This window comes from Neodiprion fabricii, chromosome 1 (assembly GCF_021155785.1).
Source record: "Neodiprion fabricii isolate iyNeoFabr1 chromosome 1, iyNeoFabr1.1, whole genome shotgun sequence".
Classification (NCBI taxonomy): domain Eukaryota; kingdom Metazoa; phylum Arthropoda; class Insecta; order Hymenoptera; family Diprionidae; genus Neodiprion; species Neodiprion fabricii.
Window position 1 is genome coordinate 2,291,879 of NC_060239.1, and position 22,772 is coordinate 2,314,650.

Sequence of the window (22,772 nt, forward strand, 5' to 3'; positions counted from 1 at the left end):
TGATCGAAACAGTCGAAGTCGAAACTCGTAACTTTTCTGCTTGTGGTGTGAAATTTACAAATGGCTGCTCGACAGTCGCAGGCAGACCGTCTGTAAAGTACGAACACGTTCATACTGCTCTTCGTCATGGGACCGTTCGTGCCAGGTTTGAGAGGAAAATTCAACCGGTTTCTATCTGATATACAGCTGTTACAATATTTGATCGTATTCTTTGGACTGTTTAATTTATCTCTGTGCCTCTACGAAGATCAAGTTGGGAAATTCGACTGGTAAGTGTTTACTACTTTAATATAATTGAATCGTCACCGCAGTGCCGAACCTCCTTAATAATGCATGATACCTCACTGCACACCACTTTTCACCCCGATTGACAGCTACGGCAGTGACTGTGCGTTATTTCGATCACCGGTTCAATTAATCGTTCAAATTACAGGCGACAGAATTACGTGGGAAAAATTAAATTCGCCAGTTTCGATACCGTATCGGCGGCTAAAAAGATTATTGTTGCCACTGAAGAAAATGTTGTTGCTGCTTTGAATCTCAAGTCAGGTAAGTCTTCCTTATTTGTATTGATAATACCTGCTTTACTTTGTTCTATCCATGAGATAGTGCTACTTGTTCTTTTTTTTATAAAACGAAATTGTCAATTCAATTTCGTGGTATTTTATTCGAATATGTACTCATCATTAATCGATTCAACCTCATGTTAACCTGAAATTTCAATTTCAATTTTTCTCAGGCCAGATACTATGGCGACGAGTATTAGAACAAGGATGTGCGGGTCATGTTCGAGCTCTGGGAGGTGTGTCCGATGGAGATCTCATTACAGTAAGCGGTGGAGTTCCGGCTATTGTTCGTGCCTGGGACCTGGCCACTGGTCATATCCTAAATGAATGGCCATTAGCCGAACAGAACCCTGAAAGGTTCGTATTTACATAGAGAAAATTGTGCTTTGGATTGTTGTTAACTAGCATTATTAACCAGATCGGAGTTAGTAACGTTAACGTAGCGAAATATCAAAAGACCACTGTTCTGAAAACTTAGAATGACTTTGAAGGAGTTCAGTTCCAAAAAAATCTGAATATATGCTTTACTTCTTACAAATATATATTACTCAATTCCAGACAATTATGACCTTCAATCTCGTCATTATTACGTGACATAGTGGATATACTTGAATATTTTCAAAGACAATGTACGATATCTTTTTACGTGATACCCGAAACAAGAATATTATTTGATGCAGTTCTATAATCTTTTACCCCCTTGAGTAGTCGATAATTACAAGTTAATTTAAGTAAACATTACACTAATTTGTACACATTACACTAATTTGTACAAATAATTTCCAATAACATGGCTATGTATAGACTACCGGTTTGTACTTAAATGAACTTTTTTTTTTCAGGCTTGACTCTCCACTAATATCATTTAACACAACAGGATTGTATGACCCTGAAAGGTTTTTTAATACACAAGTTTTGTGCACAGTATGCAATACACATAATTGTCACAATATTCAGTGTCATAGTAGAATCCAAGTATTAATAATTCCAAGTCCAATTTGTAGTACATGCCTTATTCGCACAACAATATCTGAGAGGCTACCTAAATTAAGTCAACGAGAACTCAATTTTGCGAAAAATTCTCCTATTAATCTTCAGTGAGGCTTGTTCTGTCCTACACTTTGTACATAAATGTGAAAAGAAACTTTATACTGTAGATTGCATTTAATTTTTCAAGCAGGTCATCACAAGCACCTGTTGTATCACAGAACACAACGTCCTTGAATTATCAAATAGAATCGATTGCAATGTTTCATCTACTGAATAAATAGATGTCAATGATCAATAGTCACCAATAATGAAGAAATTATTCTTATTTTATAGAATAGAAGATGTAATGTGGCACATAAAAGATGGAACCCTGCACCATATTTTACCAACATATAATGGTGATGCCCATAAAACAGAGGTTGAAGTTACTTCATATGATAGTAAAACTGGAGAAAAACTCAAGTCTAGAAAGATTGACGCAGCATTTATAAGCAAAGAGAGCACGTGAGTTATTAAACTTTACGTTAGAATGAAGCATGTTGAGTTCTTGGGTTCAAACAGTAATCATATCCAAGAAATTCTACAATTACTATAAATTTTATTTTCAGATGTGTCTTGGCTGTGCCATACATAGCCTGCATTGATCAGCCAGATTTAGCAGATAAGGTTTATATTCAGCATTTGTATGCAACAGATTCAGATTTTCAGGCCATTCCAATAATAAAAATCTTTGGCTCCGAGACTGGCCACTTGAGCAATTTGGAGTCCGTACCTGGTGACGAGCCTGTAGTATCGGTCAGCCGAGATAATGGTGAAACGAAGAGAATTATTGTAATCAACACAGAATCGGCACCTATTCCTAATGATTTAAGCAAAGATACTGCACTTTACATAACTACAGCTGACGAGGGCAAGGTTTTGCTTCAAACTTCGTTTGAAAATCAGGTGATAGATTATTGAAGAATTAGCTATTTTATTAACAGATGTATCAAAGGTGAACATGCAAGCGATAATAAAAGTTTTTGAATTATTTGCAGGTTGCAAATGTCGCAGCAGTAGAATTGTCAACTTTTTCTCCAATTCCAAATTTATCCGTATCTTTATCTCACAACTCCATACAAGCTCCTACAATTGTGGCATCCATCTGTCCTCGTCAGCCAAAGGGTACAGGTTGCCGACACCTTTTATCATCCGAGGATCACAGTGTTGCTTTATTACAACACAGTCGTCTTGTTTGGGTGAGAGAAGAAGCTCTGGCCAATATAGTCGCTGTAGAAATGATGGAGTTACCTATGTCAGATCGGGAACAGGCAATTGAAACGGAGTTTGACCAAAAAGAGAGTGAGTTTTTTAAAATTTATATCAAAACGCTGTTGACACTACTAATAATCAACAAGTTTTAGAAGCATGTTTCTCAGAATCAAAGAAGCTGATGAATGTTGTTATATCAATATATAAGGTTATAAGTCGGTAAAAAGTTTCATTCAAATCTTCAAATTGGCGTTTATTTACTTTAATGACTCATTAATTTCAACAATTCATTCTGAAATGTATTAATAATATTTTATTTTACGAATGCTGCTGACAGATTTTGATGTAGATGGTTCATGTAAGTAGTTTTATGAAACAGACTGGTTGAAATTTAATTGTGAATTATTTTTTTTACTTGTGTATAATAACAGTGCATGACTTCAAGGGAAAAAATTAATTACTTCCGTAGTTTGTGTCACTGAACGAATGAGTATATACCGATTGACTGCCTGATTCGTAAAAATGTAACTCAGAACTGTAACAGAGCAAATCGAGTTCTTGAGTTAATATTATTAGTGTGTTGTTGGAGTTTACTACAAATTCTGAATGGTTTTATTTTAGAAGCTGCTTTTCTGACCAAGAAACCATGTTTAAAGTTTTCTGTTTTTTATTGTTATTTTGTGATAAATAGTTAACTTATGTAGGTAATGAACTTGATTGATAATTCTGTAGGGGATGTTGTAAGTATGATGGTACGAAGAATATGTTCACAAGCCAACCAATTAAAGGGTCTACTTCAAGCTGTGATGGGTTTTTCGCCTCCGCAGTCCACGCAGAGGGCTGATTTAGTGCGAGATGAATTTGGATTGCATAAAATGATCGTTGCTGTCACTAGTGCTGGAAAGGTACGAGTAAACATATTTATAGGAATTTTTCTTTGTCTGTTATTTACGTGCTTTATATCAGTGTATTTTTTAGATATATGGTATTGAATCAAAACGGGGAGAAATCATTTGGCAATTAAGAGTGAAAAATATTACTGGTTTTTCAAAGGCATCAAAGAAAATGGTTTTGTACGTACAGAGAGGTAGCAGACATTTTCCTCATCCTCCTCAATGCGCCCTTCTCGCAGCAGATAAGGTGAACCTAACGTTCTACAATACAGTATCACACGTATTTGAGTATGAGAAGAAGAAATTTTTCTACAAAGTTCTAACAGTTGAGTACATCTTGTGTATTCTTTACACAGGAAACTGGCAATGGAGTAATTTACACGTTTAACCCAATGACGGGTCAGCCTCTGGGTGAAGTCACCAGACTGGGATACAAAATTAAGCAATCTATGTTGCTTCATGTATCAACAGACGATTTTCTTCGCCCAATTATCCTTCTTGATACCGAGGACTCTGTGCATGCATTTCCTGAGAGCGCCAAAGCAACTGCTGCTTCCGTTGCCAAGAGTGTTTACATTTTTACAGCTGACCAAGAAACAGGGGTGCTAAGCGGATTTTCACTTGCATATAGCACACCTGAGGAATTGATAGCACACATGGTCTGGCAAGTCATTCTGCCTACAAAAACCCAACAAATAGTAGATGTCGTTTCAAAGAGTACAATAGAGCGCGTCCATTCCCAAGGGCGAGTTCTGGGTGATCGATCTGTACTTTACAAGTACATAAATCCGAATTTAGTTGCTATAGTGGTACAAGGTGTTGGCAGCACTCATAAAAGTATGAAATATATAAGTATAGATATTTTATTTAGAAAATTTGTTTTATCTTCGGAGCCCAGATTTCTGATAGCAATTATCTTTTTTGTTTCCAGACACGCTTACTTTATACCTATTGGATGTGGTTTCTGGTGCGATGGTATTTTCTGTTGTTCACAAGAGAGTTCGAGGACCTTTCCACGTTGTACATTCAGAAAATTGGCTTGTGTATAGTTACTTCAACGAAAAAAGTCGTAGAACAGAGATAGCTACATTGGAACTCTACGAAGGAAAAACTCAGAGTAATACCACAGGTGTGTGCGCGTGCATGTGTGTGTATCTATGTGTGTGTATGTACAGAAAAATTGTCAAATAACATAAAAGTTTAGCATAGTTTCTAATATTTAATTACATTTTCAGCTTTCTCTTCGCTGACTACAACCGTTTTGCCGATTGTAGAGCGACAAGCATTTATATTCCCTGCATCGATCGAGTTTCTGCGAGAAACTATTACTGAGAAAGGAATAACAAGCAAACATATTATGGGTAAGTTGCATGAAAGTATGGTTGCTCAAAATTATGTCTGGAAACATTTCATCGTCATGCTATGGTTCAAAATTATATTCTGCAGTTGCGTTAGCCAATGGAGGCATCTTAGAATTACCGTGGATGCTTGTTGATCCAAGGAGACCGATTAATCCAGAGATGAGAGAGGAGGGAGTTATACCGTATATGCCGGAAATTCCAATTCAGATGGACGCAATTGTTAATTACAATCAGAGCATAGCTAGGGTTTCTGGAATTCACACGAGCCCTAGTGGTCTTGAAAGTACTTGTCTAGTATTTGTTTATGGTCTGGGTAAGTAGACGGAAATTTCGATGCATAATTTAATTCGGGTTTTATCCACTGATTAATCCATTGATCATTATCATTTTCATAGACTTGTTCTACACACGAGTTGCCCCATCAAAAACTTTCGACGTACTAAAGGAAGACTTCGACTATTACCTTATAACAATAGTTCTTTTAGCATTAACGGTTTCGTCTTATGTTACAAAGAAGTTAGCATCACGAAAGGCACAAAAACAAGCATGGAAATGATGTATCGAGATTGGACTGAATCTAGTACTGTTTTCATCTGGTTTTTGTTCACAATAGAGAATGCTGATAGTTGAAGGTAATATTGCAAAATACAATATTTTATAAATAGCTATCAAAGGTACAAAACAATATCTAGTAAGTGGTTAATGTACCCAAAGATGATCTTAAAATAGATTATATAGATTTATTTAACTCTTTTACTGGTACGTGGTGGATATTGTCTTGTAAAAAAATAAATTGTGCCGGATATAATTTCTAAAAGAAGTATCGGTTAACAACGATTTAAGAAAATGTCTGTTATTTAATTTAGATGCAGATATTATATATCTTTCCAAGTTTTCAATTCAATTCAATTGTATCAAAGTAAATATATGTATCGAGTACTGTTGATAGCACTACGTCAGATTTCCTGTTTTAATTTCCTTATTATTTATTTTGTGATGGATAAATTTTCAATTAGCGGTAAATTCTAAATTAATGTACACAAACGACAAAGTAATAGAACTATTCCATTTCATTCCATGTGTCTTATGTGCTGAAGTACTAAAACTAGAGCACAGGTATACAATACATAAACCTAGGTATGATTCTTAGTAAACGTGCATACTTTGGGACGTATTTAATTCACAGTTTCAGGTTGAATTCGTCATTCTAGTAAAAGAGTTAAAGCTTTCCAAAGATATGAGTGAATTTTGTAGACAAGTTTTATACATAATTCTCGATAACTAATTCGCCGCAGTAAAAATTAAAAGAATAAAAGAATGTTGAAGTGTTAGCATTTTCTCTCAATCATACAATGCTTGCTGTTAGTGTCACACTGCCTAAAACACGTTCACTATTATTTTTATTGAAGTAAAGTTTTTCAAACCGTCAATATTTCGAAAATTGGAATGTTGCTTTTAACCGGATTTAAATGATTATCGTATTGGGCACGATACAAAATAAAATTCTTTAAACATACCTATCCCTTACGAAATTCTTTCGTTGGTTGGGCATTGGATAGTATGCTTGTTTGATACGAGTGCCATATTTCTTTTTACAGTGTTAGTTACAATGTTACAGTGTTAAACAATTATGGATTGGTTTTGCAAATTAGCCAATCAACTATTTATTCAAAACTAGCGACCCACAGGTGGGGTCTAATTAGTGTCTTTTTTGTCTTTTAAAGTGAAATAAAATATACGCGAAACGGAAACAAAAGTATTGTTGTTTACAGCATTTGTGAACATATATATAATTTTAGTTGCCGTTTAGTAATTTGACACTGCGACGTTAATACAAATATTTTAACTTTGATTTGTTGAAATTATCAATCAGTATTTAAAATGATTGGTGGTGTCGGTTAGGGTATTTAAATGATGATGAAATGTATTGAATAAAATAATAATAAAATTGAGAATAAAAGTAGCCAATTGGGAGATTGTACTAAACTATTGTACAGACATTCTTCTATTGATGGCATTTTTTGTATCGTTTAGATAGTCATATAAGAATACATTATTACTAGACACCTGAATTAAAAAATATATATAAACAATTACAAGTTTTTAAGTAAAACACATATTGAGAACTCATTTGACATCCGAGCTTTTGAACCGGAGTGTGGTAGACGAAATTGTAACAGTAAATCAACCCTCTCTAAATGAAACATAGAAGGTTGTATCTCTGGTTGATAATGATAACTACTAACAAATAACAAAAGGAATGTAAGTAAACAATTTATTCAATGAAACATCTTAAGAAAACATATGTAATTCTAAAAATATAACGTACATAGTTGCATAGGTGCATTGAACATAGTTTTGTACATAATTACATCAATATTATATTTACATATTGAACGTTTTATCTTGAATGTAAGTTACGATCGTTTCTATATTCACCTGATATTCGTTTTGTATATTGAAATTTGCCACCTGGAATACAATAAATCGAAATTTATAAAGACACCAAAATGTTCGTTGGTCTGAGGTACTAAATTTATAAATCATCAACTCATCATTAATTAAATTTATAAATGATTCATCGTCATTAAAATGTACCTTTTCGATACCCGAAGAACACGTTGGTTCAGTTGTACTAGCAGATTTGTTGGGTGAACTTATAATACTGAGACATTTTATCCAAACAATATCCTCATTGTAATCAGCAATTTTTTTATACAATTCCACGCACTTGACCTAAATTTGCAACCAAAGAGCAGAATGACGTTTGGTATGTAAAGATCAATTCGTATAGTGTAAATTTTTGTATTAAACTATCAGGTTACCTGTAAATCAAGATGTTGATATTTGCTGAGATAAGGCTTTGCTGCTTCTAATACATTCCATAATTCTCGTTCGTGAATTTTTAAACAACCGACAATGTCTCCTAACTGAGAAAGTAATTCTCTCTGCAGTTTAAATATTTGAGTATACTTGTATACACTACCAGAATCCTTTTTATAACTTTCCTTTGCTGTTTTTGTCAAGAAATCTGCAAGAGCTGGCAACACTTCTCTGTAAAAGTAAATAGTAGTGGTAGTTAGAAATTATAGTAATTACCAGTTAAGGTATTGTGCGACATATTCAATAAGGCTTCACCAAGGAATAACGTACTTCAGCGTTCTCGATCTTATGAAGTCCTTTGATACTTTGGCAAGAGTGCAGAGTAGACCCCATGCACGATTAATGATTATTGGACTGGAATCTCGGAATCTGTGGACCAACGGATGCCAAAGTTGGTGCACAATGGGTAACAATTCATTTTCCCAATCACTCAAAATAATAAGACCTTCCTGTAGTGTTTCTATTGTGAGTAGCTTTACTGCAACATCTTTGGAAGGCAAGAAATGGATGCATCGGTTCATTATTGCCACGGTCATTTTTATGTGTAACGGTATGACTCGCTTCTCTTCATCTGAAATAGAGCAATGATTAATACACAAAACATATTACTTTCTATTTGTGATAGTATACATATTTAGGATTAGATAAAAAAAATTTAACATCAAATCGCACTGTTTACCTTCGTAATTGTTGTAGTCCTGCAAGTCATGATTTTCTTCTTCCTTTAGATCCGAAATTTCTTCTCCAATTTCATCACCTTCTAGTTGATTAGAAACCGTTTTTGCTTCTGAGTATTCTAATAATATTTTAATTACCGTTTCTGCTTTATCTGTTAAAACTATTGTGTTTTCATTGTATATAGTTTCGTCTGGATTACTTCCTAGTAATCTTCTTACACAAGTAACAAAAGTATGAAAAACTTTTAAAAATGAGTAAGTGTTTCTTTCTTGGAAGTTTGAATTACTCTGCGAAAGTACATCTTCAACGATTTTTTCTAGGGGTGGCAGTACGTCCATTGTACATTGCTTGACGACTACACCAACAACGTCTAACACACCAGAATTACGCTCAACTCTACGCAGCTTCAACATGATGTGATAAGACAAATAATCAACGTTAGCCTGAAGAAGGTTCCCTATCGCTGCATATTGCATTGCCTCGGCAAATGATGACAGAGTATGAAAACCGGCAATACTGATTAACGTTTGCCTGCTACCTGAAATTATAATAACAAGCGTCTTTTATACTCAATTATATTGATTTGTTTTCGAAATTACAGGTTCTGCTTTACTTGAGCTTGTTGCGAGTATTCCTGAATATTGGCATTGCCGAAGATAAATTGAGATACTTGCCAGCTTTTTCAATAACGAGGTAAAGTGTGTGTAAAAGAAATCTTTGGAATTCTTCTTTGAGGGTTCGAGCAATGATTCCCAAACCTTCCAGCAGTAGGCAAGACTGTGCAACATTGCTTTGTGCTTCTCGAAGAGTTACGTCTGATGATATGCAAAGAGGTAGGTTCCAAGTACTTTCTGTTACATAGTATTGAACAACGGACTGATACTCTGATAAATCGGTTGAATTTGTTACTGGTACTGTAAACAAATTAGACCATTGTCTATTAGGTAATAGAGTATTGAAATGTCAGGGGTCTGAAAATGCTTGCTTTCATCACGTACCACCTATAATCCAATTTAATAACAGCGTTAGCTCTTTCCTATATTGCGTCATGTTTGACATCATGTCAAGAATTGTATCTACTAATATTTTCATGTCCCCGTTCTCGCCAAGAAGTCTGCAAACAGTGATAACCTTTGTTTCTGCAATCGAATCACGAAGAAATTTGAAATGTCTCCACGAATCAAAACCGTGATGATGAACTATGTTGTCGAAATCTGAAACGCGATCAACAGTGAAGTAAGTAATTTTTTGTCTTGCAGCACCTGTGATTTTATTATTGTTAATCACTGGCGCATACTTGCCTTTAATAGCTACATCTTCCAAAAGTGAAACATCACCGCAATCTAGTTCAATGGTGTAAACAAGAGCCAACAGTAATCTCTGAAGATGCGCTACTGACGACATAATTTGGGGTAGCTGCTCTGTCCCAAGGATTTTAATGTATCCTCCTAATTGATTAAGGCAAGACATCTGTTCAGAGTGATCTAAAAATTTGAGGATCTGTATTACAAAAAGAACTGGCCATATACTTTGTGTACCGTAATTCGTTACAGATCAAACCAACTTACCACCTGTTCGCATGATTCTTGGTAGTTTCGTGAGTAAAGTGTAGAAAGATTCTTCTAACTCCTCTAGAATAGGTCTGGCTGTGTTACTTCCTTCGGCATATTTTGTCCTGATTTTATCCAATGCTGTGATTGCTGCTGTCCTAACTTCGTCAGTGTCATCTTCAGACAGAGTGATCAATATCTTTGTTAATTCTTTGTGATTTGGCTTCATGTTTCTGAAATAATCAAAAACTGTATTTACCACTTGGTTATTTGATGTTTCAGGAAACAAGGAGCGAGGATTGAAACAATATGGGTTCAATACCTTGGACAGTTGAGCAGCAACGCGCCTGCGAATTCAGCCAATTCCATTCTCACCTTTGAATGAGAATGTTTCACTAATCCTGCCAATGCTTGTATGCAAATGTTAAGTTTTGCCGAAGCAGCATCTAGCCATTGCTGGGTTCGACTCGCTGTTTCCATGAATTTCATCATTCCATCTTTAGTTCTTGACGATAGACCCAAGGGATCAGTAGATGGCTCAGTATCGCATGTGGAAAGCGAAATTAACTGAGTTACTGTATCAGATTCCGGCAAATCTTCCATTATTAAACAAAGTATTCTGTTTAATGCTCGAAGGGCCATCTGAAAGTAAGTTTGGACCATTACTTTTCTTTATAGAACATCACTTTATTTCTAAATCTGTTATTACCATTGGAATCTTATGTCCTTGTATTTCAGATCCCTGAGCTGTTTCTTGAAGTCCAGTTATGATACCAGGAGACAGCAGCATAATTAAATTTGCTGCTTGAGCACGAAGCACTGCATCAATTGTATCTGAATTATTGTGGACTAGTGACAAGGTTATTATCGTCTCGATTGCTGCCAATCTGGAGACAAAATTACAGGGAGAATATAATTTCTGAGAAGAAAAAAGTGTCAGTGGATAATACAGCAGTAAAACCTCTCGACAAACTCACCTCAATGATTGCGATCTTTCTGTCTTAGCAATGGATACGCAACAATATATGGCCTGGCTAAATTTTCCAATGTTTTTACGAACGTAAAATGCTTCAATTACATCGGTACAACTTCGGCATATCAAATCGCTTATACACAACAGTACACTCTCTTTTAACTCTTCGTGATATTGTATAACTGCGGAATAATGAAGAAATTGATGCTGATATTGCTAATGTTTCAGGTACCAATCACACAAGGTGTTTTGCCAAAGCTTGTTCTTACCCATCGTTTTCTGTTCTTTGTCAAAAATTTGGTAAACAAGGGTTGTGAATAATCGTGTTACTACATCCACCTTTGCCATCCGTGTCTTTAGAAGTACAGCTCGCAGACAATTGACTAAATGTAATTTTATCTCCTTGCTATAAGAATTTCAGTCAACTTCAATAGTTTTATTCACATACAAATGTTAAATAATTGAAGCAAGGTTTGCTCACCTCACATCGTCTTTTAACAAATTAGTTACAAGAGGCAGCAAGATGTGCTCTTGAAGATCTTGTATTATCGCAGGTGATATTTGCTGAACATGATCTCTCAGTTGATCAGTATCAATAATATTTGGATTTTTTCTCAAACTGTCACAAAGTGGTGTGAGTTTTGTAAAACCTTCGAATATTTTAAACCGCTCCATTGCGACAGCCAGTGTTGTGAATGCAGTTTTATATCAGTGTACAAATCTTAAAGTACATTTTTCACGAGTGTTTGATCAATTTGATAAAATCAAAATATTATCTTGAAAATAAACTTGCTCATAAAATATTTCAGGGCATAACATAACCTCGAGACACCAAACCGTGCCACATGCGACAGGCGTCGAATGAAATGTCAATTTACATAGCTATATGGTTTTATCACTTTTTAACCAATGACGTAGCAGTGAACCATGTGATTCATTAGTTCCATTACGGCTGTTGAAGCGCTGGTGTCGATTTTCGACTGCTTCTAACCGACTCTGCCGAGAATGCTAATCACTAGTCAGCCATCCAGTTAGAATAGAGATCAGTGATCACTGCTGAGTCCTAATGCTCGCGTGCGTGATTGGATCGCCTTAAGTAGCAGCGCCCTCTAACACGAAATAAGTTATAAGAGCTCATGTCGACAATCGATCTATGTATGTTTGCCTGTTTGGTTTATACTGGCAGTGGATAAGACTACTGATGCACGACACGAGGGATATGTAAAACACTTATATCGTGTCAGAAAGCGCTACGATATTGGGGACATGAAAAATTCGAGGCTGGGTCCACCTGGCTCCTCTTTGTCCGATGTTACCTGGAAAATGGCAGATTAGTAGGATCATCGACGAATTTCATCAGGGTCGTGTACGTCAATTGAAGTTTTTAGTCTTTGGGTCCGCCGTATGAGAGCGTACATGCATACGTACGATAGCACGAAAAAAAACGGAACAGGTGAAAAAAGATAAGAAGAGAGTCTTCAAAGTGCGTACGGTGTGTCTGTGGTAGTGATAGTGCTGATGTATTGAAGATAAAAACGGAGTCGTGGCGTTAAATGGTGTTTGTTAACCAGGATTAACGTACTTGAATAATTTCCGGCCTCGAGACTAAAGATTCGCTCTAAAATATGGTAAGTAGTCGTTGCAAAGTTCTGTATTTAACACCCATTGTTCTCCAACAATTATGACGCTGAATTTTCGTATTCTAATTGTCGGTTATATTTTCTTTCTCTCAGATGCAGTTCATGCTACTATTCAGTCGTCAGGGTAAGCTACGACTACAAAAATGGTACGTGGCTCATCCCGACAAATTGAAAAAGAAGATAACTCGCGAATTGATCACAACGATATTGGCCCGAAAACCTAAAATGTCTAGTTTTCTTGAATGGAAGGATGTCAAGGTTGTGTACAAAAGGTACGTTGAACGATGGAACTGTAGTTAATTCTGCCTCCCACTTTTCACAGTTTATCTAGCGATTGGATGAATCTTTAAAAAAAAAATTATCGTTCGCTATTACTAAAAGCCACGGAATTTAACATAAAGATAACTTTATTAGAATACTAACGTAAATAATATAAAATTACTTGTCGTTTTCAAATCCATTCACCATTTCAGTACAATTTTATCTCTCTTCGGTTTCAGATATGCCAGCCTCTATTTTTGCTGTGCCATTGAACAAAACGATAATGAATTGCTGACGCTTGAAATTATTCATCGATACGTTGAACTGTTGGACAAATACTTTGGCAGTGTAAGTAGTATCGATGTTCTTCAAAAATTAGATCAGTTTTATTGTTTGTTGTACATCTCAACGATCAGCACAGCTGCAAGTTGAAATAATCAAACATTACAAAGGTTAGAGACTTTCTTTCAAGAAAGGCACAGTTATGCTGACTTTTATTTTGCGTAATGTACTACGTATACATCAATTCACCAATCATATTTTACTAAGTGCTATCGATAATTACAAAATGTGTAAAACTGCCAGCACAAAAGCTGAGGTATTAAATATTGACCTTATAACCAAAGTGGTAGAGATTAATGGTTATTGATAATGCGCAGGTATGCGAGTTGGACATAATCTTCAATTTCGAAAAGGCCTATTTCATATTGGACGAGCTTTTGGTCGGTGGGGAGATACAGGAGACGAGCAAAAAGAATGTACTGAAGGCTATCGCTGCCCAGGATCTACTGCAGGAGGTTAGTCACGGGGATGTACCCATTGAGTTGTGACCTGTCTTATTTATTACCATTGTTGCAAGATAATGTTTCCTTATGTTCACATCCGTTTTCATGGATTGTTCTAGAGAGTATATGTAAATGCAGATTTATGAACCGCTAAAAAAGATTATGAACATTCGCTGTGGTTAGCGAAACAAATTTTTTTTTTTTATTTCAACAATTCTGCAATTACTTGTGTATTAATTTCATTGAAATTTAATATTCATTGCATAACCAAAATAGTACAAACATATTTTATTCCTATTTCTGCAGTGTAGAAGCATTATGTAGTCAAGTTGCGTGTTGCCGATATGTAATAACTGACCTAGAACAATCCATTATATCCGCCTAATCCTATGGTAGTTGTGTGTTGCGTTTCTAACAGCAAGATTATTAACATACGAATTTACAGCACGTTCGAGGTATAGACTATTATTATAATAACATTGTGTACAGAGCTTAACAAATATTGATCAAATAGAGAGAAAGAGAAGAAAACAAAACTGTTAGCTTCCAGATCTATGCGTACCGTATGTGAAGTTTTAAGCATAATATCGGAACGTATTGTAATATACGATACAAAACCATTAGAACAAAGAAATAACAAAAGATGTCACGTTTTACACGTGCTTACTATATCTATATTTATGGGATTAATAACTCTCTTGACGTGCCAATAATGATGCAATGTATTCCTTTTTTTGTATCTTTTTTTTGGCTCTCAGTCAAACACGGTCATATTGTAGTTGTAATGCACAAGCATGGGTAAAATTTATTCAAAGTGCATCGAGCACATCGGATCTCAAATAGGGTTCGTGACTGTATATTACGATTGGAGAAGATAAGCCAATTCTTGCACTATTATATTAACAATTTACAAGTTTTTCCGGAAGCCATAACATTTACAGTGTGCTATAGTTTAATGTGTTTATAAGAATATGTGACGTCATATTTTACGTGCATGTCCATTAAATACCTGTAATCGTTACTCTGTGATTGAAATATATAATATAGTTTTTATTATCGCGCGTAGAGGGCATGCCAAAATGTAAAATTACTCGTTTAAACTAAACATATATATCTATACAGATACATTATATTTGATCTAATTTAATTTGTATTTAGTATTTTATGTATAGAGAGCTTGTACATTTTCTCCTATTAATTTAAACGGGTTTTTATTTACTGATGCACTAAAACATTGCTGTCTACAGTACTGAATATTATATTTCATATTTTTAAAGTGGCATTTCTATGGTTTTCAGTGTAATATTTGTACAGAAGTCTTTGTCGAATCGAGTAAGAACAATGCGTAAATAAATGAATGCAGGAAATGCGTAAAAATTTAGATAACGAATTCAGGTATAGCTTTTTTCACGTTGAGAGAAGGGCAGTGAACAAAAGATAAGATACTGAGAAAACTGAAGTTCCAGTTCACACTTGAAATACTTTTAATATAAGTTTATCATATTCGAATCAGGTTCGAATACTTTGTTATGAATCAGATTGTTGACGATTCATTGAAGGAATTTTGAAAACCAATAACAATATCATCTTTCATTCATAATAGCGGTTCTGTTTGGTAAAATTGTATTTATATATGCTGTTTTTATAAGTTATATAAAGTTTTCGTAATGATAAGGTATTTTTCATGGTCATAACGACAGGCAAAGGTATTTATGATCGTAAATTTTTTTTCTTTTTGGCAAAAAAATGAAGCAATAATCATCCCATGGAATGAAGCAGACAAATTATGTTCATGTAAAAAATATTTCTGCTGCATAATAGGAGAAATATGCAAAAAAGTGAAGGTCTAGAAAAGAAAATGTTCAGGCGATGAAAATGTCTTCGAAATTAATGGCAATATCCATTCGAAGAAAATTATCTTTAGCTGCTTATCGTACATAAGTAACATAAATTGAGTGTTATATATATTTCTTGTACACAGCATCTTGAGACTGTTGTCCTGAAACGGTTTAAACGCAGTTTGCCATTATTATCCAGTCATTTTTTTATAATCCAAATTGTCGAACAATGATTAAGTACCGACACATATTGAAAAAAAAGTAATGACTATATGATGTACAATCGGCCTGTCTTCTTTTTAAAAATGCGTCGAGCATTCGCTTACGTAACACATCACACTGTATACACGGTATGAAACAGTATTAAGGGTGCAAGCGAAAATGTTGTTTGATAGTAGACGGTGTATATCGTATAATGCACTGCCCTCGGTCAAATGATTATCTAACTCTTTGGCGAGTAATAGTCAACTTTCATCATATTAAATGAAAGTCCAAATTACTTAACGTCAATACAACAATTATTGTATGTTTTGAATTCTCTATATTTGCTTTGCATGTAACGCGAGTAGATGTTTTTCACTTTCGTTATTTTTATTTTTTGCAAAATCTTTTATATTTCCAAAAAATATTTTTATGATGCAATACTTTATCGTTTCCTAGCATAATAATTTTCATTAATGCCTTAATAATATATTGCACATTTGTTTTATAATTATTTATTTATACATTTTTATAGATGTACGTTGCTAGTTATTATGATTCTTATCTTGCCACTACTTGCGAGCTTAATACTTATTGCGCATTTTATTTATTCTTGTTTATTATAGTGCCATAGGTTGTGGAGATTCTTTTATTTTTAGTATATATTTGCAAAGATTGAGCGCCTTGGATTTGCCATCTTTGAATTATCAATTCCATCCAAGCTCCAAGTTCTAGTCGATCGAATTCGTCTCTCCGTATATATCAATATTTTTTTCCTCACATCTCGTTAGTCGCCTTCGCCACATTTCGCGGTACGTGAATCTCCCAAAGAATTCGCCGTCTTGTCATTGTAGCTTAAACAGTTAGTAATGGAAATGTATGTCTACGTTTATGCATGTCTGTGCCCGCGCAAATTAGACCAATTTGACAATAACGCGTAGATCACATCCTATAGCTTTAATGTTCAATTATCAGCCGTGAAATATTTTGTTGATAAGATTTTGTGTATGGGCATGCACGCCCTTAATTTGCCCTTAGAAATATTGAACTGAAATTAAACTGATCGTACATGCTTCTATTTTCTAGTTACACAATACATATTACATACAATCATCTTCGGCAATATATTTTGACTTTTTATTTTCCTTAAATATTTTGGCGTGTTAAAATGCAACTGAAATTTCTACTTAAAACGCTAACTATTACCACTTGCACTTTTAGTGGTTGTAAAACGAGTGAACAAATAATTACAAAAACGAATGATAACATTGCCGGAATGCGTAATACATATTTAATACATTTGTACCGACCGACTTGAGAATAATATCCGTGTGAGCGTTTAAAAAAAAAACAAAAAAAAAAAAAAACCGAAATTATATTTAATAAACTGGTATATTTGACGGTGAAACAAGTCACATTCAACTACGAATTTCAATTTAATTAGAATGTTTTGATTTTCTGGCCATAGAAATGCTGCTGTATATACAATACGTTAATGGGATGTTTTACGATGTAATAATCCTTTGTTTCTAATTTTTAATAAATGAATATTTACCAATCGTGCGTATGCTTTGATATATTTACAATTTACACAATCTCACGGTATTGATAAGTAACGTATATAGGATGCGTATTGAATTTGTTTATTAGAAATCGTGCATCTAAAACATACGTTTAATTACGTATGTAAGAAATTTTAGATGAATATATTGAGTAAATAATTCGAAAGTAAATTATAAATTCTTATCCGTTACTCCCGTTTCGTAAACAGTACGATCAAACCTTGGATTTCCTTGAAAAAACGCATATCGTCCTACTTATTTCGTAACAAAATACAGAGAATATGTCGTCATTCAGACATCTGCACGATTTCTTATACGAAATAACCAAGAAAAACCGCAAGAATAACAATTTGCCTGTTGGTTTCCAATAATAAACATTACGCGTGACGTATGTTGGGAAACAATATGCCGCGTTGCAACATAAAGATGAATGATATGAAAATTCTATAAGAATTATCCTTGTATGTAAATGATTAAAGTGTCTTTTATATTTTAATATTATACATGTAACATACTTTTATATATACCGCTATCGCACAAAATTGAGCTTCGCCGTTGTTTTTTTGCATTTTTATATGATTATTGTTATTGTGATTCGTTACTATTTTATTGTTGTTCTTGTTCTTGTTATTGTTATTATTATTATTATTATTATTATTACTATTACTACTAATGTTATTATGGTTATTAAACAATGTACATAAACATTCGGCCATTCGCATCGAAAAGGTGTTTCGAACACTAGGGATATTAATATTTGCAGTTGAACTACAATTTTAACGTTAAAATCCTACAGCAGTATCTCATCAACTTATTACGAATACTTGATACATAATCCACAATATATATTCTGCATTTTAAATTAATGCATAACCTGAATTAAATTAATGAATAGTATCTTTGAACCACTATATATCACTCAACTAATTCCAAAACAAGTTGTTGATCTACATGCTCGTTCCTTGATTTATTTAAAAATTATATTTTTTCGAAAGTTCGACGACTTTGTTTCCATATTGACATTTTTCTCTGTCCAACGATTATCGTCATGTGTGTAGATCTTGGATAAGAAAAGAAAGAAAGAAAGAATGAAAAAAAAATAACACACTTACCTAAGGATATGGTCAAACCGCGCATATATAGAAATTAGTTAGGTGTTTGTTTGTTTGTGGAAGGATGAAGCTGTTGAAGGTGCTCTGCGGGAAATAGGGCTTTTATAGGCGAAGTCTACTCTTGTGTGTTCTTCGTTGCCAAAAAAAAGTGGAAGTGACGACCGTCAAAACAGCCAGCCGAAACTTCGCCTGCGTGATGCGCCATCGTTCATCTCGATTTATATGATATATAATACAACACTTGAGATTTCTTGTTACCTTTGCCGACTAACGTCGATTTATCATCTGTAATTTGCTATATTTTTTTTCTTTTATTGTTTTTTTTTTTTTTTCTTTTGTTTTTTCTTTTAATAATAATATGTACTTAATAACAATAATATAATAATTACAATTTCCATTATTATGAAGCGATTGTATCGAAATAAGAGTTATAAAAGACCTGTCGTGAAAAGGATCACGTATTAATTGTTACAAGTGAAAATAGATTTAGTATTTTTATTGATCTATAATGTATACTGAGTGTTTTTTTCCTTTTTTTTTCAAACGAACAATATACCGTGTGTATAGATTCGTTATTGATTAACGCACTTATACCTGTAAACTTCTCTGCTACTGTTGCAGAGCATCGAAACGTACATAAGTTATCGTGAAAAATCTTACATTTTTAACTCAGACACAAGATGAGGGCTAATTTTTAATTCGTACCATAAAATCTTCGCAATTGCCATATTTACAAACGACGTACGATGTAAGTTTTTTTATAATAATGATAAGAACGGAAGAAAGAGAAAAAGAAAGAAAGAGAAAATGCCACTAATCGACGTTGTCATTCGCAACTACTGATAGCTGTGTACAGTGAGGAGAAAGTTTTATAAAATACTATATCGATGTACCCTAAAATTAGATAAATACCCATGTCAATTTTTAATGTTAAACAAGAGCAAGAAAAAAAAGAACACTTTTCAGTATATATACTAAATAAAGGTATATCTCATATCTTATTTGTTTGTACAATGTACTCTGTGTAACCAAATAACGAAGCAATGATGCTAACATTCTTTATTATATAACATACTGTTCATATATGCACGCTCTCTGAGTTCTTCTTTAAATATATAAATATAAAATGTTTTTAAACAAGTTGTGTAAGAGAATGTTAACAACAATTGGTTCTGTGTTCGACTAACCCTGTGTATTTTCTTCATAATTGTCGCTAACTGAAAATTTATCAATTTTCACTCAACGAATCGAACAGTGTGAATTATTTTTTGTGTGTAAAGGCGACGGATTTAAGGCGGAAAATAATATCGAGACTACTTTTCATGCCGATAGAATGTAATAAAAATCAACAACATATTTACAACACGTATTTGCGCTTCTAAAGAAAACAACTGTACGAATGTAGATCTGTAAATTCTTGATCCTTAATTGTGTATGCTGGTTCGAAACGATGAAACAACGATTGAAAAAAATGAGATATCCCATAGGTGCACTGTATGTTATATTATATATGAACGATAATGACGTTTAAAAATTAAAATGAAAAAATGTTTTCTGTGTACGCTTGGTGAAATTGCGCGTGTACGATAACAAAATACCTATGTCTGATTATATGAAAAGGGTTCAGTTCATCATTTGAAGCTGCATCGAGAAGATAACTTGTTACAAACTAGGTACGTGTATGTTTATTAATATATCTTGTACTCCATACTAGTTGATCGCTTGTGTCATGATCTGCAGCATCAAAATAATTGATCCCTATTCATATTTCGTATAGTATCGTAACGACGTCACGGGTTTATCATAATGTTCATCCAGCCTTTTATTATTCTGTTCCAGGAGGAGACACCGCAAGGATTTTTCGAAGATCATGGACTGGGATAATTTCACTCTAAGTAACCCGCAAAGACGAAGGGATCATGTACGCCAACGGTGCGTCGATTTTAACACCATTTCAAAACTACATTCCATTTATTCTTATTTCAACATTGGTTACTTTTTAATTTAATGCGGTTTTATTAGCTATAGGAATTATACACGTGCGATTATACAGCTTTTCCATGATTGTACTCGAGAATGTCACGATTTCAGTGCGTCAGTAGATCGCGTATTACTGTCCAAACATTTACACTTTACATACGTTTCTCATTCAAGAATCGTTACACGCGATGTAAGATAAGATAACACAAATAAGATCACTTTTTTTTGTTTTCTTTTCCCTAAATAGTTTTCATTACTTGTCACCGGCTCAGGGCTGCGTCTGTGGTAAATTTTTAGTGCCTAAAGTCGCGTGAATTTAATTCTATACGGTTTTATTAATCAATCAGTTCATACTCATTTATAGTCTAATTACAATTGAACTCTTTACCGGAGCAATATTTCGCATGTAGTGAAAATGATTGTTTAAAAAATTATTATCTCTCAAAAGATGTACAATCAAGATATTTATAATCAGCTAAGTTTGTGTTGTTTTAAAACTTTTACATTCGCACACTCGTGACTTAATTTTTCCATTTCAGCTAAAATTTTGTTGGGATATGAGACCAACAATTCGATAGTCGAATAATTAATCAAACACTTATTGGTAATAATGTCTCGGATGTGGAGCAATATACGTGAAATAGTAATGCAAAATTCACCAAATATTAACGCACAGTATGTGAATTTTACTTTAGTGCGTAAGATTCGATAGGTGTTGTAGATAACTCGTTACATCAATGTATTATTGTTTTTAATTCATTTAAAATTCCTTTAAATTAATTTCAACGTTTATAAAACGTTTGTCGCCTGACAACAAGTAGAAAATATATTATTCGGATGGTGACGGAATTAAAGACGAATTGATTTACGGTCGCTCAGTTATTACAGCAGCGCTTAAATAAACATTTGCAAGAAAAAAGAAAAAAAAAAAAAAAAAACAAAAGAAAAATTGAAAGAAAAATAAAGTAATGTCACATCTTATTGTTAACTAACGTGGACCAGGATGTTTTTAAAATTACTTTGACTGCAGCTCGCGTAGGCTTTTTTGCTTTTTAGTACCGCGGTAAATTATAGCAGCTCCCTATTTTTATTTACCGTCCGGCATATCGGTGTATAATGTTTTATTTTTTTTTTAAGGTCATGGTTTTTAGACGAATCAGCGCTTCATGATACTTGATTTTAAGCTCAATTAACAATCCATGAGTATATCGTTCCTTTAATTTTTCTTTATTGTAATTCTCATTGTCACATTATACAATTATAGTATTCCATAAATTGAGGCTCGGATATATATACTCTGCATCTAGTTATACATACACTATAGAGGTATATGCGACGTGGTATTATTTATGTAATAATTAGTAGTTTAATAATATCGTGCAATACGCATTATGAAAATCAAGTATTATTCCTTTATAATAGAACGTGCTTTTATGCTCCGTCCACAATCAACTATAAAAATAAAAAAATAAAAAAATTAATGATAATAATAACGATACATATGATGATGATAATAATGATAATAATAAATTGTTATGGCCTAATTACTGGCTGCCAGTTTACTTGGTATATCCTTTCTATTATACTGTCTCAGAGGAGAAAAAGAAACGCTAACATTGCAGTTTCTCTGCCGTGTGGAATAAATGGAATGCAAATCAAAGAAAAATTCATGTATGAATGTACGAAACGTAATTTATCTGTAAAACAGTTTGGTCAATAACCTTCACTGTACAATTCGTTGTGTTTTTCATCTACGACGCAAAACGTGGCAAAATGTGAAGTTTTCGATTCCTCGATAAGATTGTCGTATAATATGTTGCGCGAAGAGGCAGTGCGGGGTTGGAGAGGAAAAGGATCGATTAATCAAAGAATATTGAAACACTGCGGATGATAAAAAGGAAAACTGTGACTCCGCACATATCTGAACATCCTCTCGGGAACAGTTTGCGAAAGTGGATCTGCAGTTGTGCAAGGAGTAGAGATCCCGTTCGCGATCGACGCGTCGCAGCTCGGGACGAGGATCGTTCCTTCCGGCGGCGGGAGCGAAACAACCCTCAAATTGAACCCTCGAACCTTTCCACCTGCCGAAAGGAAATTTACCGCGATTCCTGTCAGCGCTTCGCGGTGGCGCAACCCGTCCGTTTCTACGACGGGCTCCGGTAAGCGTCGGTTAGCGTCGCGCATGCGGGTTTCCCGGAACCAGTCGTCGGGTCATTCGCGAGCGAGAACTCGACGTGGACGGACGGAG

At 34.2% G+C, this 22,772-nt stretch overlaps 3 protein-coding genes and 1 long non-coding RNA gene across 8 annotated transcripts; 3 read left to right on the forward strand and 1 right to left on the reverse strand.

Annotated features, from left to right (window-relative positions):
• Nucleotides 1–45: 45 nt before the first annotated feature.
• On the forward strand, nucleotides 46–7,031 carry LOC124188141 (ER membrane protein complex subunit 1). 3 transcript variants are annotated; one of them, XM_046580645.1, is made up of 15 exons: nucleotides 46–269; nucleotides 434–549; nucleotides 740–923; nucleotides 1,409–1,462; nucleotides 1,890–2,060; nucleotides 2,165–2,501; nucleotides 2,594–2,897; nucleotides 3,145–3,165; nucleotides 3,540–3,712; nucleotides 3,786–3,947; nucleotides 4,057–4,537; nucleotides 4,632–4,829; nucleotides 4,936–5,061; nucleotides 5,147–5,374; nucleotides 5,457–7,031. In XM_046580645.1, the coding sequence occupies exons 1-15, from the start codon at nucleotides 127–129 to the stop codon at nucleotides 5,615–5,617; spliced, it is 2,859 nt and encodes a 952-aa protein (XP_046436601.1). In that variant the 5' UTR covers nucleotides 46–126; the 3' UTR covers nucleotides 5,618–7,031. The 3 variants fall into 3 exon arrangements, with proteins under 3 accessions (XP_046436601.1, XP_046436696.1, XP_046409337.1); XM_046580740.1 differs by lacking the exon at nucleotides 3,145–3,165; XM_046553381.1 differs by lacking the exon at nucleotides 1,409–1,462 and having other exon boundaries at nucleotides 47–269.
• Nucleotides 7,032–7,090: 59 nt separating this feature from the next.
• On the reverse strand, nucleotides 7,091–12,038 carry LOC124187784 (TELO2-interacting protein 1 homolog). Its single transcript, XM_046579990.1, has 14 exons — nucleotides 11,627–12,038; nucleotides 11,415–11,551; nucleotides 11,150–11,327; nucleotides 10,882–11,059; nucleotides 10,495–10,814; nucleotides 10,191–10,405; nucleotides 9,924–10,106; nucleotides 9,621–9,836; nucleotides 9,297–9,536; nucleotides 8,624–9,160; nucleotides 8,215–8,515; nucleotides 7,887–8,115; nucleotides 7,660–7,797; nucleotides 7,091–7,533 (listed from the first exon to the last, which is right to left on the reverse strand). Exons 1-14 carry the CDS (start codon nucleotides 11,818–11,820, stop codon nucleotides 7,447–7,449), a joined length of 3,153 nt encoding a protein of 1,050 aa, XP_046435946.1. The 5' UTR covers nucleotides 11,821–12,038; the 3' UTR covers nucleotides 7,091–7,446.
• Nucleotides 10,698–11,490, forward strand: LOC124175708. The gene is made up of 3 exons (XR_006869223.1): nucleotides 10,698–10,820; nucleotides 10,911–11,291; nucleotides 11,374–11,490. It is a non-coding gene; the product is annotated as an uncharacterized LOC124175708 (long non-coding RNA).
• A 178-nt stretch (nucleotides 12,039–12,216) lies between the features above and the next one.
• Nucleotides 12,217–21,520, forward strand: LOC124175500 (AP-1 complex subunit sigma-2). 3 transcript variants are annotated; one of them, XM_046555868.1, is made up of 5 exons: nucleotides 12,217–12,773; nucleotides 12,879–13,057; nucleotides 13,286–13,394; nucleotides 13,706–13,843; nucleotides 20,363–21,520. In XM_046555868.1, the coding sequence occupies exons 1-5, from the start codon at nucleotides 12,771–12,773 to the stop codon at nucleotides 20,426–20,428; spliced, it is 495 nt and encodes a 164-aa protein (XP_046411824.1). In that variant the 5' UTR covers nucleotides 12,217–12,770; the 3' UTR covers nucleotides 20,429–21,520. The 3 variants fall into 3 exon arrangements, with proteins under 3 accessions (XP_046411824.1, XP_046411951.1, XP_046411911.1); XM_046555995.1 differs by lacking the exon at nucleotides 20,363–21,520 and adding an exon at nucleotides 18,608–18,854 and having other exon boundaries at nucleotides 12,222–12,773; XM_046555955.1 differs by having other exon boundaries at nucleotides 12,231–12,773; nucleotides 20,384–21,520.
• Nucleotides 21,521–22,772: the final 1,252 nt, after the last annotated feature.